The sequence below is a fragment of the Colossoma macropomum genome, unplaced genomic scaffold (genome assembly GCF_904425465.1).
Source record: "Colossoma macropomum unplaced genomic scaffold, Colossoma_macropomum, whole genome shotgun sequence".
Lineage (NCBI taxonomy): Eukaryota > Metazoa > Chordata > Actinopteri > Characiformes > Serrasalmidae > Colossoma > Colossoma macropomum.
The window spans coordinates 36,506,682-36,522,206 of record NW_023494802.1 but is presented as its reverse complement, the minus strand read 5'-3'; the positions used below and the strand labels follow the sequence as shown (position 1 = coordinate 36,522,206).

Sequence of the window (15,525 nt, the reverse complement as noted above, 5' to 3'; positions counted from 1 at the left end):
TTCAGTTTCCTTTTGTCAGGTTTTGTACAGTAATTTGTCTTGTGATGCTTCTGTGAATGTATTTGTCTCTGTTTCATAAAGTGAACTTGGTTGGATTCATATCTCATATTAACTAAAGAATGAAGAAATGGCATCGCTATTCACTTTTGTAATAGTTCATGATTCTGATACGACAGCTATTTCTCTTCTGAGCTTGTGAGTTATCAGTATATACAAGCTCTACTCAGTCAACATCATTCCATAATAAAGATAATGATTCTACCCAAAAGTAGTATATATGTAGTATATGATCAACATGAATTTCCCCAGTACGCTAAAGACACTAGGATGATGTACTACTGTGGCAAAATATTCTAGTACATTGGCAGAGCTACACTATATGTCCAAAAGTATCTGGACATCTGACCATCACATTTATATGAACTTGCTGGACATCCCATTCCAAAAATACTGGTGTTAATATGGAGTCCCCCCACCTCCTTGCAGACATAACAGCCTTCACTATTCTGGGAAGACTTTTGACTTTTGAAGATTTCGGAGTGTGTCTGTGAGAAATTTGTGCAGGTTCAGTCAAAAGAGCATTCATCCCAAAGTTGCTCAGTGGTGTTGAGGTCAGTGTCCTATGCAGGCCACTAGAGCTCCTCCAAACCAAACATGTTAAACTCTGTCTTTATGGAACCTGCTTTGTACACAGGCACACAGTCATGCTGGAACAGGAAAGGGCCTTTACCAAACTGCTGCCACAAAGTTGGAAGCAGACAATATCTAATTGTCTTTGTAAGCTGTGGCAACAGAACCCTTCACTGGAATCATGGGGCGCAAACCTTCAAATCAGCCCTAGACCATTATCCCTCCTCCACTACATTTTACTTTTGACAAAGTTTATGTGGGAAAACTTTTGCTTTGTGTCCACCAAACCCAGATTTGTCCATCTTACAGATACACATTGCTTCAGTGATCTTAGGCTTGTGTGCTACTGCTCTGCCATGGAAAGCCATTTAATGAAGTTCCCGATGAGCAGTTCTTGTGTTGATGTTGCTTCCAGGGGCAGTTTAAACTCTGCAGTGAAGGGTAGTTGATTTTTACACCCTATGCACTTCAGCATTCAGTGACCCTGTTCTTTAAATGTGTGTGGTCTTTGTTGCTGCATTGTTTCTAGACACTTACATTTCATAATAATAGCACTTACAGTTTCCACGGCAGAAATTTCAGGGTCTGAAATTTCATGAACTCACTTGTGGCAAAGGTGGCATCCTATGATAGTGCCAGATTTAAAGTCATTGAGTTCTTTAGTATGGCACATTCTATATCCAGTGTTTGCCTTTGGAAATTGCTTGGCTGTTAGCAATGTGAGGGGGCTGAAACATCTGAACTCAATAATTAGGAGGGTTGACCTCATATTGTTGGCCATATAGTGCATCTTTGTAATACACTGCATCCCAGAAAGTAACATTTCAGGAAGACGTTACCACTGATGTGACCACCTGGATATTTTTAATAGCCCTGGTTATAAGCTTTCCATACATTATTAAGGGCAAAATGACAGAAGTTGTCCAAATGCTGCTGCACTCTGCACAAATGTGCAATATTGAAACCATGGTAGTTTTCCTTGCTGGTGTTGTGGTGGGTTTGCTTACTTCATCTATTTATTAAAGTTAACTTACTGAATAGATAACATGGTGAAAACAACTAGTTAAATTACTAAAGTTTGTGTCAGCGAAACATTCCACACAACATCTGCTTTTCTGGCTCATGTGTGGTCACAAAAAGTTTATTTTTGGCTTTAGAGAGGGGTATAAAACAAGATCCTGGAGGAAGACTGCAGGAAGTGGCGTTGGGGGGTGTTCAGTGTCCAGTGACGTCATGCCTTCATTCATACTGCACTCATTTTACCTCGTATTGCATCATGGTATGATATGAACTGAAACTTTTCCCTGAAGCAGCACTAGAGCAACCAGGTGCATCATCCAGTCTGGGCAGGGCAACTAATGAAGCACAGATAACCCCCACTGAACTTTATTCCCCCTCTAATCCTTTTTCCCAATCCCCAGTCATCATGGCCACTTCCAATTTTAGGCACTTCGTAGTTCCTCAGTGATGAGGACCTTTCTAAAGGGGAGGGTGGTGTATTTTCTGGGTTTATTCCTAAATGGGCTCTTACCATAAAGGTGGAACTAACCTTTTGTTTTGTGTATTTGTAGGTGTAGGATCTTGGGTGCAAATGGATCTCTCTATCACATCCCATTAATGCTTGATTAGGCTCATGTAGGGTGAACGTGCCAGCCACGCCATTCATCTGAAGTCCCCAGAATGCTTCTCAAACTAATTTTGATTTGAACTTGATTTTGAACTTGATTTTGAAATTTTGAACTTGATTTCCACAGTTCCCCTTCACTCTTTCTTAATGACATTTTGATGGTGGAAATTGTAATCTAGAAGTACTCTGGTATATGAAGCTACACACGTGTACATCACACATTCACGCACATAAATGCTAAATATCCAGATGGTGTTTGTGTTTTAAACACAGATGTTTATACAAAGGGGGACTCTCAGGGCCTTCTAGACCTTCAGAGAGACTAATGATTTCTGGGAACTAAAGAATAGTAGGTCAAAATGAATGTAGCTAGTTTTATCAAGATAAACTCTACATAAGCACCCTGACCCAGTCAAACAGAGTTGTTGTGGTTAAGTTAAAACAGTTGTTGTGCGTATTAGCTTGCTGATTTGCATATTTGATGAAAATGAGGCTATTTCTGAAGAAGTGATCAAAGGCCTTTTTTTTACCTCAGCATTTTATCAGATAACATTCATTCAAATTAATTTGAAACATCCATATAATAAGATAAGATAACACTTTATTAAAATTAGTGTTCCTGCAGCACAGTGTGGTGTTCTGCCACTGGCTGCGCTCCCATTGGAGCTTGCAAGCGGGCAGGGAAAAAGAGAAAGAGAAAGTATAGGGCTAGGAGTGACCTGCCCTTATCTCACTTATTTCTCAAGTGCCTCATTTTCTGCTTGTTCTGAATAAAACAAGCCTTTTTCTAAGCAGAACATGGCTTATCCTAATTCTTCCTCTGAGCAACAAGTGGCGAGAGAGTTTATAGACCTACAGATTAGATGTAAATAAGTTAAAGTGAGGATGTTGAAACGCTGATCATTTCTTCCTGTAATTATGTGATCTCTGTTAAATAAAATAAGACAGCTGGGACCGATCATTGTTTTGGACCTGAGGAGGACACATTGAGTTTTCCTCAGTCTGCTGATTGTGGGGCAATTTATAGCCTGATAATTTCCTTATTCCATTCCACACCTCCTTCACCTCACACTGTGAAGACTGCTATCCATTTTCCTCCTGTAGTCCTCCTCACACTTTAATTCTCACCTTCAGCTCCCTCTGTATGTTCCTCATACCATCGCTATCACCAGCCCTAAAAGCCCTCTTCTTTTTGTTTAGCAGGGCCTTCAGGTCGCCAGTGACCCAGGGTTCGTTGTTTTCAAAAACACACATGGTCTCAGATGGCACAGCATCGTCCATACAAAAGTTTATGTAGTCTGTGAGACCGTTCATAAGAGTGTCAGTGTCCTCAGCATGGGATTCACAAAGAATGTCCCAGTCAGTTGTTTCATTCAGGGCATCAATAGCTCAGCTGACTGCTTCCTTACAGACTTGGTCAACACAGCTTGCCTCAGAACAAGAGGTTCATACTGAGTTCTCAGATGCAGGTTGTGGTCTTTTCCCAGTTTAGGGAGTGCAGTAGAGCTATATGCCTCATTGACAGTGGCATATAGCAAGTCCAGTGTCCTATTTTCCCTGGTGGGGCACCTGACATGCTGTTTGAACGTGGAAGGAATGCAGGAAAGACTGGCATGGTTTAAGTCCCCAGAGATGATTAACAGGGCTTGTGGGTGGCAAATCTGTAGTCCCCCCAGCACATTGTGGATGACGTCACACGTGGAGGCAGCAACAGCAGATGGCGGGATGTAGGCTGTCTCAATAACAGCCGAACATTCTGTAATATGATTATAATAATACGATATTCATCATTTTCAGAACACATGAAGCTTTAAGAAAATTGACATTATGGATGTATTGAATTCAGAACCATCAGCCAACTGTGTTTGTACACTGTGGAATTAGACCTCCGCATTTAACCCATCCATGCAGTGAAACACCCACATACATGCACGCTAGTGAACACACACTAGGGGCAGTGAGCACACTTGCCTGGAGTGGTGGGCAGCCCTATCCATGGTGCCCAGGGAGCCATTGGGGGTTAGATGCCTTACTCAGGGGCACTTCAGTCATGGACTGTCAGCCGAGGGGATCGAACCGGCAACCTTCCGGTCACAAGGCTGGTTCCCTAACCTCCAGCCCACGACTGGAAAAATCAACCACTCATTATTCATTCACCATTCAACCACTGGCACCAGATTTTATATCAGAATAAGACAAACAGTGGGTTTCTTGTTGATAATGACTATCCTGAAACTAGTGTGGCCGAAAAGTATAGTTTTGCTTAACAATATAATCTTAATCAGGACACACAAATATTTGAGGAAAAGCGGTGTTATGAGGGAAAATGTGTGGGATTATGAAGGAAAAGTGACATTTTAAGATAAGATGTAGTCCTTTGAACCACTGACATCATATTTTTGTACTAGCCAAATAGACAAACTCACAGTATTTTAAATATTTTGGCAAAATGTAGAAACTACAACTAGTATATGGAGAAACCCAGCTTTGTGCTGACACTTTATTGATATAATCTTACTCAGGACACATGCAAAGTAATGAAAAGTTTAGTTATGAACGAAAAGATACGTTTTGAACCACTGGCACCACGTTTTGTACTAGGCGGAATCACAAAATCAGTGGATTTCAGGCATTATGGCTGTAATGCTCATAGAAAAACCTGTTTATATAGGAATCACTGTCACTGCATTTGGACACAGCGTTATTATTATTATTATTATTATTATTATTATTATTATGATAGTGCACAGACTAAACACTGATATTGAGTTGTTGAATAAAAAAACACATAATATAATTCTTTATTACAAACCATGATTTATCAGCATTTTAAATGTTAATGTGGCAGTCAAACAGTCAAACAGTCATGTGTCAGGTTTGGATACAGACAGTCCTGAATGTCCAACGAGCAAGCCCAAATTCAACAGTGGCAAGGAAGAAGTCTAGGAAGAAACCTTGGGAGGAACCAGACTCCCTGACCTGTAAAAAGAGAACCATTTTAGCTCTTTAGAACTGCGGTGGTTGCAGGTTCAAACATGCCAAAAGGAAGAGTGGGGAACACCCACTTCTCAACAGACAGGTGAAAAAGCACTAACATATCCCTGAAACCTGTAAAACTATGTCTACAGTATCTGCTCCTCTGCAGAGTGAGATTCAGATCAGCTGGACAGTAAATGAACCAAAGGTGGATGATAACGAGCTCAATTTCCATTTCCGTGTGAATTTCCATTTACATTTACATGGACTAAGATAAAGTCTGTGTTTCCTGAAAAGTTCCTGAATACTTTCAAATGATGTTTATGTTTCTGCTATTTAGGAAAGTACTTCTTCTTCAAATCCACTTCAGTCATTTACATGTAGTTTTGTTTTGTTGGTGGGGTAACGTATGCTAGATGTGCTGCTGGGTGTATTAAAAAATTCCACTATGCTGTAAAGGTAAACAGTGTAAAATTAGATAACAGTATCAGATAACTGATCACAGTAAAGGCACAGAATGACAAGGACATACATTGATAAACAACTGACAAAAACAAAAATCAGCATAGTGTGTGTGTGTGTGTGTGTGTGTGTGTGTGTGTGTGCGTGTGTGTGTGTTATTACTACATTATTATTTTGATGTTTTTTTTATTATTTTAAATAAAAATAGCATGTTATCACCTTGACCTATCACAATCACAACCTACAATCATATGTATTTATTGTAAGGGGCAGAATGACAACAACATATATTGATAAACAGTATCAATTATAAAAACAAAATCAGCATAGTGTGTGTGTGTGTGTGTGTGTGTGTGTGTGTGTGTCTGTGTCTCGTATCACAGAAAGTTACTATTATTCCTGTTGTTAGTAACTGTCTCCATAGGATTAACTATCAGGTGTAGCTCATTCAGAGACTAATTTAGAGTTAGAATTATTCTTATAGTTAATAATAATCGTTTATAATTCCTTAAGAAATAGCAATAATTTACCCATATCTCCTCATCTCTGTTTGGTGCCCAGTGTGAGGATTAGTTTAGATTGTGGATGAAAATGAACTCCCTGTGATATGAGAGTACATTATGTTATAAAACTGTGCTGTGTTTAATAATAAACTGCAAAGAAGCTCATAGTTTCCTTTAATAAGTGCCAACATGTTGCTTTGTGTCACTGTGAATTATCTGTGGTCTGATTCCAGAGTTCAACATTTAGAGTTTAATTACAGTTTACAGCACGTTTTTCCTTTTTCTCTTCAGAGCTGGACAGTATCACTATAACACTCATCTGTCTTGTGCTGGTGAGTTAATCAACAAAACCAAGTGGTTTCTGAAGTTTAGAGGTGAAGCCAGAGGTGAACTTGGGCACAATCAGTCTGAGTATTTCTATTTCCAGAGTAGTTAAAATGAAGCCTGTTTGTTAGATAATGCTGAGATTCATGGCTGTTTGTTCTCGAACAGGTAGCTTGCATGCTCACAGCACCCCCTGCTGGACAAATGTTACTTAGTTAGTTTGAAGGCCTCATCCAAGTTCATTACATGTTAAAACAAAGTGTTTTCCATCGTTATAGCGGAGGCTCTGGAACTCACATTTAAATGACGTTGAGGCTTTATATGTTCATGGTTCTACATATTTAGGTTTAATATTTAATGTTATTTGGCAAGTCGTTTAAAATTAAATTAGGCCTCTAGTTCTCTCTTAGTTTCCTTTCCCAACATATTACCACTGAAGAATCATCAGCATTGTAGAAAAGCATAAATAAAACAGCAAATTATGGTTTTATATGATGTTTTTGTTTTCACCTTCAGTTTCTGTCTCTTTACTTCAGTCATACAGCAACGCTTGAGTGATGCTAATGAGAAATGCTAATGAGAGATTTTACAAACATGAATAAAAATAGCTTCCAAAGCTTTAAAGTAAGTCAATTGACCATACAAGTATTTATCTGAAATACAGGAATGTATTGACATGTTTTAACCTGAATGTCATCACTACAGCACTCCAGTTAGTTCATGTGTACAGAATGAACTGCAGTGTTTATTTCTACCACAACACACTTTGGTGTAGTACCAGCATATGACCACAAGATGTCCCTCACGTTGTACAGCATACAGTGGCTGACTGTGTAAGCCATATGTACACAGTGGGGTCCAAAAGTGTGAGAGCAACAGTGAAAATGCTTCTGTTTTGCATTCTTTTCTAATTTATTACAGTCATTCTTTACAAATCACACCAACAGCTCAACAATTTGAGTGAAAAGCAGAATCTTTTAACATTAATTTCAAAATTCCTCAGTAGTTGAAATGTATATTGATATGTGCTTTAATTACAGTCTGCACTCGACCTGCCATGGACGCCACACATTTGTGCATAAGCCTCTGATAAGCAGATGAAATCCACCTGAGAGTCGTCTGAACACAGCTACGGTGGAAGAGATGAGAGAGACAATTTGCGTACATTTAAATAGTGACCTAGAAACAGTGCAGAATTTTGGAAATTTCTTTTTTGTTTGACTTGTCCTAAGTTTTCATCATTTTACATTTTTCAAAACTCTAAAATTTCTCTTGATTACAGACAAATTTTCGAACATTTTCAAAGCGGTCTCATACTTTTGGACCCCACTATATAGTAATATATTTTGAAAACTAGTTTTGAGCTTGAGATTCTTTTGAATTCTGAGATTCAAGAAGTTTGGTGTGGGAGTGTGAGATCGGGCCACAGTCTCATGGCTAGCGTGCAAAAGAAGTCAAAAGAAGTAAGACAAAATGTTCCTGAGCACATAAAAACACGCCGACCACACACCACATACCACACACCTCTGAGCGATGTTTCAGCTGATATATATATCATCACTGTCAGACTGTCAGTGAAATCTTGTATCTCCATTTTAATCGTGATGCCAGCTGCCCTTTATGTTGTGTAAAACTTGATGAATTCTTGTACAAATAGCAACTGTAACTCAGAAATCAGGCTGTAACACATGCTGGGTAAGTTGTAACAATTAGACAAAAGAAACAAAAACAGACGAGACACCATGCGATCTCGAAAAGACGTTTACTGAAATAAAAGAGCAATCCAGAACAATGTTACTCATCTGTGGGTGTGTGATGTTCAGCTATATGTTACTGCCAATCGATACGTAAACTTTCTGACATAAAAGAAAGTAGAATGGAAAGCCTGAGTACATAGACACAAAAGTTTTTTGTCTGTTTTTTTTTTTCGTCTGGCACCTACGCTTACCTGTTATATGCTTACATTACATGGAATCAGGTCTGCTGTTGGAAAAACTTTGACCACAGTCCTCTATGCGGCCACCAATGCACCAGATTTTTTTGCATGACTGTTATAGAGGTGTTTTCATGAAAACGTAAAACAGCAAAGAACTTCATCATCTTTTCATCATCTTCAGTACATAATAACATTAAAAGATTCAGAGAAACTGGAGAAATCTCTGTATGCAAGCGACAAGGCTGAAAACCAGTATATGCTGGCTGCAATCTTTGGGCCCTCAGATAGCACTGCATTAAAAACAGACATGATTCTGTAGTGGAAATCACTGCATGGGCTCAGAAACACTTCTGAAAACCACTGTCTGTGAACACAGTTCATTACTGCATCCACAAATGCAAGTTAAAACTCTAAAACGCAAAGAAGAAACCATATATAAACAGGATCCATAAATGCTGCCACCTTCTCTGGGCCCGAGCTCATTTACAATGGACTGGGGTGAAGTGGAAAAGTGTCCTGTGTTCTGACGAATCAATATTTGAAATTCTTTTTGGAAATCATGGACACTGTGTCCTCCGGGCTAAAGACCACTCAGCTTGTTATCAGTACACAGTTCAAAAGCCAGTATTCATGATGGTATAGGGGGGCATTAGTGCACATGGCATGGGTGACGTGCACATCTGTGAAGGCACCATTAATTCTGAATGATATATACATGTTCTGGCCACATATGCTGCCATCCAGACGACGTCTTTTTCAGAGAAGGCCTTGATTATTTCAGCAAGACAATGTAAAACCACATTCTGCATGTATTACAACAGCATGGCTCTGTATTAAAAGAGTCTGGGTGCTAAACTGGCCTGCCTGCAGTCCAGACCTGCCTCCACTGAAGAACATTTGGCTCATTATTAAATGAAAAATACAACAAAGGAGAACCCGAACTGTTGAGCAACTGAAATCCTGTATCAAACAAGAATGAGAAAACATTCCACTTTCAAAACTGCAGCAATTGGTCTCCTAAGTCCAAAATGCTTAGAGTGTTGTTAAAAGAAGAGGTGATGAAACTCAGTGGTAAACATGCAACATTCCAACTATTTAGGAACAAAATGGGCATATCTTTTTTCAAAAAATAATAACATTTCTCAGTTTCCACATTTGTTATGTTGTCTTTGTACTATCTTCCCAACCAGGAAAGATTCCATGAACATTGATATATATACAATTAACTTGGTATATATGGAATGATATATGTGTGTGTATATATATATATTATATATATATATATATAATATATATATATATATATATTCATTGACTGTCTCCAACAGAATTTGTAGTCTCTTCCAGCATGTTTACCAAAATGTTTTGATTATTCACTAAATGACCAGATCAACAATCCACACAATGGGACTCTTCATTCATGATATTTGGTGTGGTAACATTCTAATGTGTCTCAAAGCTGATATTTGTGGCTGAAGATTACAAAAACTTTTATGCACTACATTCTGGATCACTTACAGTCGGCGCTCTGTTTATTCAAGTTATTTTAATTACAAAACAATCATTACAATTCAGACTCTGCATTTGGACACCTTACAATACACAGCTCTGCTAGTCTTAAAGGCAGAAAAGAAAAATGGTATGAAAGTTCAGATGAAGAGGATGGAGGAGATCAGTGGAACCAGCATGATGAGGAGACTCAGCTTAACCCCCTCAGCACTGTTACACAGGTTCCCCTCACAGCAGCTCAAACTTCCAGAGATTCCAGCTGCCTTCGTCCTCGATAAGTCTGCAGAACAGTAACTTCTGCTCGCACATCCTTTCATTTTCATTTGAGCACCACCAACACTAACTGTGAATGCAGGTCAGAGAGAGAGAGAGAGAGGTTAGACAGATGAATATATTTAAACAGATAAACCACAAAATCAGATTAAAGGCACTTTCTTGCAGTGCATCACTGAGCATCCTTATTTTACACCAAACATGTAAGATCACATTTTAGATGTACAGATGTGCATTTTTCATATTTTTCACCTCTGCCGCTGATGCACTGATCTTCATCTCCCTCACAGTCCACGGTTCTGAAGCAGTCGTCATCAGCACAGGTGTAACACTTCCTCCCATTTGGAGAGCCTTTTGGCAAAGCTTTAGAGAGAAACAGTTCAGTACAGAGGTTTAGCGTCATCGTTACTGCAGTTCACTGCATTACAACACACAACACACTAAACCCAGAGCTACTCCTTACAGGACATCCTGATAATGAAGTCTCAGCACTACTGATTGTTACATCAGCTTTAGCTGAAATGGGCTGTTTGAATGAGACAGAATAAATGAGGACCTTCATAATCAGCGTCCTTTGTACAGTTTTCAGAGTGTTTGGCTTTACCTGGTGCTTTGTAGCTGTTGCAGAAATAAGTGCTGCAGCATTTCGAGTTGATAGTCGTTTTCAAAAGTCCCAGGTTTAGGCTTCCAGAGACACACTGTCCAGCTGCTGCACAGCCCTTCATATTAACTTCTCCCGTTTGTACACCACCTAGTGAACACAGCACATGCTTAATGTAATGTGCAGTTATAAGTACACACCTGTGCAAAGAAATTGGCCAAATCCAAAACACTCATGGTTTTACTGATGGTTTTGGGCTGATCAGAGTCCAGATACATACAAAGCCAGAAATATGTATACATCATCTGTACCACATATATGTGACTGATTGATGGTCATTAAATTAATTTTATATTCAGGTCATTCTTACCTACGTACGTTGCAGTGGTCATGCTGGCACATTGAGATGAACAGTAAGTCTGGGTGTCTGTGCATAGTCCAGACAACCCTGATATACACTCATAACACATCAGTGTCAGCACTAGAGGACAGAGAGAATCCAGCATGAGAAACAGATTCAGTACATAAAGCCAAAACTAATGAACCCCAATTTAAACTCCTGCTCAGTGTTTTGCTGGATAATGTTTCATAAATTACAGTGAAGGGCATTCAAGCAGCATTCACTGATATTCTCATACTTCAACTTTGAATAACTTATGACATAAGAACTGAAAGATCCAATGTAAGTGACTCATTAATAATACATCGTAAAGGCCAAACTGATTAAACACATAATTTACTGAAATGAATTAAATACATCTAAAAGTTTTCTTACTGTACTGTGAGTTTAGTTCCATACCTTTTGGGAAAAATACACAGACGAGCAGCAGTGTGACTTGCAGCCTCATTGTTGGTGGATGTGACAGTTCAATCTGATGACATGGTGAAAGCAGGGCTGGATCATATTTAAATCATATTTAAGGAGGTGTGGTTCCGTGGGGGCTTTTTGGAACCTCCCATATTATATTAACCGTTTAACACTATTAAAATGTGTCTTGACATGGTCATAACATGCCACGGGTTACGGTGTACTACATACGTTCTGTGTGCTGATGTGTCTGCATTTCTGCTGAAGTGTTTAACTGAAAGTATTTGTAAATTCCTGTTTTGTGTTCAGTAAAATGAACCACAACACAGCCATAGTCACAGGACAACAAGTCTGTGTTGCAATATGTAAAAATTAATCTCCATCTCTTTTAAGGTCTTGTGAGATGGAGGCGGTACTGACTTACTTTCATTTCACCTCCTTACAGCATGATTTGATATGAAATGTACATGGAGTAAGGTAGTTAGTGTTTTTTACATAAACAGATAAATGCTAACGGTCTGTTACCCCAACTAACATTGCTAGCATACTCATTTTCTTACCTTGTATCTTGTTGCCTGAAACCAGCCTTCGGTGGCTTTAGCAGCTTTTCTGGTTTGTACATGTTTCAATTGTGCGTCAGTCCATTTCTGATTAGCTTTAGTCCAGAGAAGTCGGCAGCGTTTCTAGGTACTATTGACATGACTTTCACGATGCATAGTACAAGTCTTAACGGGTATTATAGATGCAGTGACGGTCACGTGCAGTGATGCAGTGATGTTTATTGACAACAGTTTGTCAATGCATTCCTGAGCTCATGTGACAATATCCATTACAGAAGCATAACAGTTTATAATGCAGCAGAGGTGGACAGTAACGAAGTAAATGTAATTCATTACTGTCCTTAAGTAGTTTTTTTGTGTATCTGTACTTTACTGAAGTATTTCCATTTTGGGTGACTTTTTACTTTCACTCCACCACATTTCAAAGTCTAATATCTTACTTTTTACTCCGCTACATTTTGTGAAATCTGTCGTTCCTTTTGGTTTATGTGTGCATAAAAATATAATGTCAAAAACGAAAGAAGTGCGAAGCAAGAACACCAATCAGGGCACAGCGCACTTTGTTTTGAGCATTCAAACATAAATGATGAACTAACCTAACTTGGTGTAAATAGACCACAATATAGAAATATGTACACATATGCAGTCGTGACTGACGTGTCTTTTTTCTGAATTTATACAAACACTACTTCATTTTATAGTAAATTTGTTTTTGCTAGTTTCTGTTTATGAACAGAGACCTACAGATGGAATACAGTAAAGGAAAACTCATTTGTGAACCTGAGTTTAAAGCAGGTTTTTATTAAACTTTTATTAAACTTGTAACTAAGTTGCATTAAGTTAATTCATCTTTTAGTACTTTTACTTTCAATACTTAAGTACATTTGAAGGCAAATACTTTTGTACTTTTACTCAAGTGGAGGTCTAAAGGGAGGAACTTCTACTTTTACACCACTGTAATGCAGTGATGTCTGAGAGTTCGAAGTTCATGGGCCTTCTTTTGTAGTTTTTGGCTTTGCTTTTAATGCAGAGAGATTTATCGAAATTCTGTGAATCTGTAGATGTTATGGTGCACTGTAGAGCGTGAAATACCTAAGAACCTTGCAAACACAACACATCGAGTGACACTATTGTTAAAGTGTTGCATTTTTTTGGACTAGGCGTTTTGTGAATGCTCCTTTATACCCAGGCCTGATTACTTCACTCGTTTGTTTCTAGTATTAAATTGCTCCTGTCACAACTTTCTGGAAGGTGTTGCAGGCATCAAAGTCAGAATGATTGCAATTGCACACAATGTTTAGGAAAACATTTTGCAACATTGGTTTTGCTTCGGACTACTTCTGGTCATGTCTTGCGAGCATGTGAATGATCTACTATTGTCTTTGTTTCTTCATCAATGTAATGTTGATGTTGCATTTGAAACCTAAACATCGAGCCAAACCTCCTTTTTGAGACTGTGCATGTTATGTTACTACGTAAAGATGTATGATGTGGTTTGAAAACCCCCGACCCAATGCCTCTGACTTTCAAGTGATTATTGAAGATGCGAGCTAGACTAGCGAATAATGTGTTTTACTCAAATATCGGCTGCAGAAAATGAACATAACATCCACAAAATGTGCTGAAAGCTAAATCTCATCAGGACATCATTGATAGTTATTTGAAGTAGATAGTTATCATAATGTAAGTGCTGTATCCACCAAAGTACAGTATCTAACAAGTACACCAACTTCTCCATTGCTCCATTTTACCCAACCATAACTGCTATGCACCTTTGTCTTTCATTTGTTCCTTCCTCATCCCTCCATTCTTTCATACACTGCTATTACTGTTCCACAAACTGTATCTATCTAAACCCCAGCAAATGGGAGAGGCAGCTAATGAAACCAAATAAAGCCTAATGTACCTTCTGGTTTCTTAATAATGTATCGCTACATGATACCATGCCATCAATATGCTGGTTAACAGTGAACTTTCATGCCAGTTGTAGTTTGTTATGTGTAGGTAAGAAAATACAGCTTTAATTTCTTATCTAATCTCTAATATAGCCGACTACGGAGCCTGTAGCCTAAACTGAGCAGCTACTGGAGCTACACTAAAGCATGCTGGTTTAGCTGGCAATGCTGTGAGTGCTCCAAAAAAAAATAAATAAATAAATACAATGGAGTTTGCATTTTAAAGGAAAAATATGTAAATTATGCTTATAATCTCTTACAATTTACCATAGTGAGGTTATATGTTAGCCTGTGTGCTATGTAGCATGTGTGCCGCACACCTGAACATCTCAAGAAGTCAAAGTTACTCTGGTACTCAGGGCAGCGTAGCATCTCTTATAAGGATAAACAGAGCGGTCAGTTAACTCTGTGGCCAAATCACAGCTGTTCTGAGGTCAGCCGAGAATCTCTCACTGCTCACCGTGTAGTTTTATCGCTTTTCCCACGTTTTGTCCATGCGTCTTTAATTTTTAGTTCATTTTGAATTAGTAGAATCATGCTTGTGTGTGACAATTTCCTGGACAGGAGTTAAGCCTAGTCCTGGACTGCACAGGATTTTGAATGGATATTTTCCATTGAAAGGAAACTATAGCGACCAAGCCCAAGCCACTTGTCCAGGAAACAAACACTGCAAACACTGACTGGTGCTGGCCTGCCAGTAAATGGAGCACATCTTTTTTTGTTTGTTTGTTTGTTTTAACCTATAACTAAGTCTTCAGTGAGAGTCAGGGAGTGTAGATAAATATCATTTCTACTTTTAGGTACAAATTACAAAACACACTCATATGTAACTGGTTTGGCAGCCAGTTTTGATGGACTAATGATTTGTGAAAACAATCCCTATATAGATTACACTGTAACATATTCTCTACTTAGTCACCATATGTTCACTCCAGCCCCTACCAACAACACAACTATAGGATTTTTCCCTCTAAAATATCAGTTTTTACTAAGAAATGCATAGTTTTTCTACATTCTTCAAGTGCTGCTTTGGTCTAATCTCTAATGTTTCCTCTACACCGATTTAGAGCCCAAATATTCAGGTTCACAAAACAACGGATGGAACAAAAGAGGACTGCAGAATGAACATGCACTCCTGTACCCTCCACTCTGTGTGTGAGAGGAAGTGCACTTGAATACAGTGAGTACAGACCACAGGCAGAGAAACTGCAGAGAGATGAAAGTTATCATGAGTTCTGAAGAAACGAAGGTAAGAACTCAGCGACCAACTGAAAAACCCCATTTTGTGGCATATCCTCAGAACCTGACAGATGTTATCAGAGATGATTCATGTTAAGTGTTAATGGCACATAACAGCAAGT

The 15,525-nt window shown here is 38.7% G+C and overlaps 1 protein-coding gene across 1 annotated transcript; it reads right to left on the bottom strand.

Annotated features, from left to right (window-relative positions):
• Positions 1-10,012: 10,012 nt before the first annotated feature.
• Positions 10,013-11,713, bottom strand: LOC118823044 (urokinase plasminogen activator surface receptor-like). Its single transcript, XM_036592422.1, has 5 exons — positions 11,641-11,713; positions 11,212-11,322; positions 10,845-10,991; positions 10,493-10,603; positions 10,013-10,310 (listed from the first exon to the last, which is right to left on the bottom strand). The coding sequence occupies exons 1-5, from the start codon at positions 11,687-11,689 to the stop codon at positions 10,108-10,110; spliced, it is 621 nt and encodes a 206-aa protein (XP_036448315.1). The 5' UTR covers positions 11,690-11,713; the 3' UTR covers positions 10,013-10,107.
• Between the last annotated feature and the right edge of the window lie 3,812 nt (positions 11,714-15,525).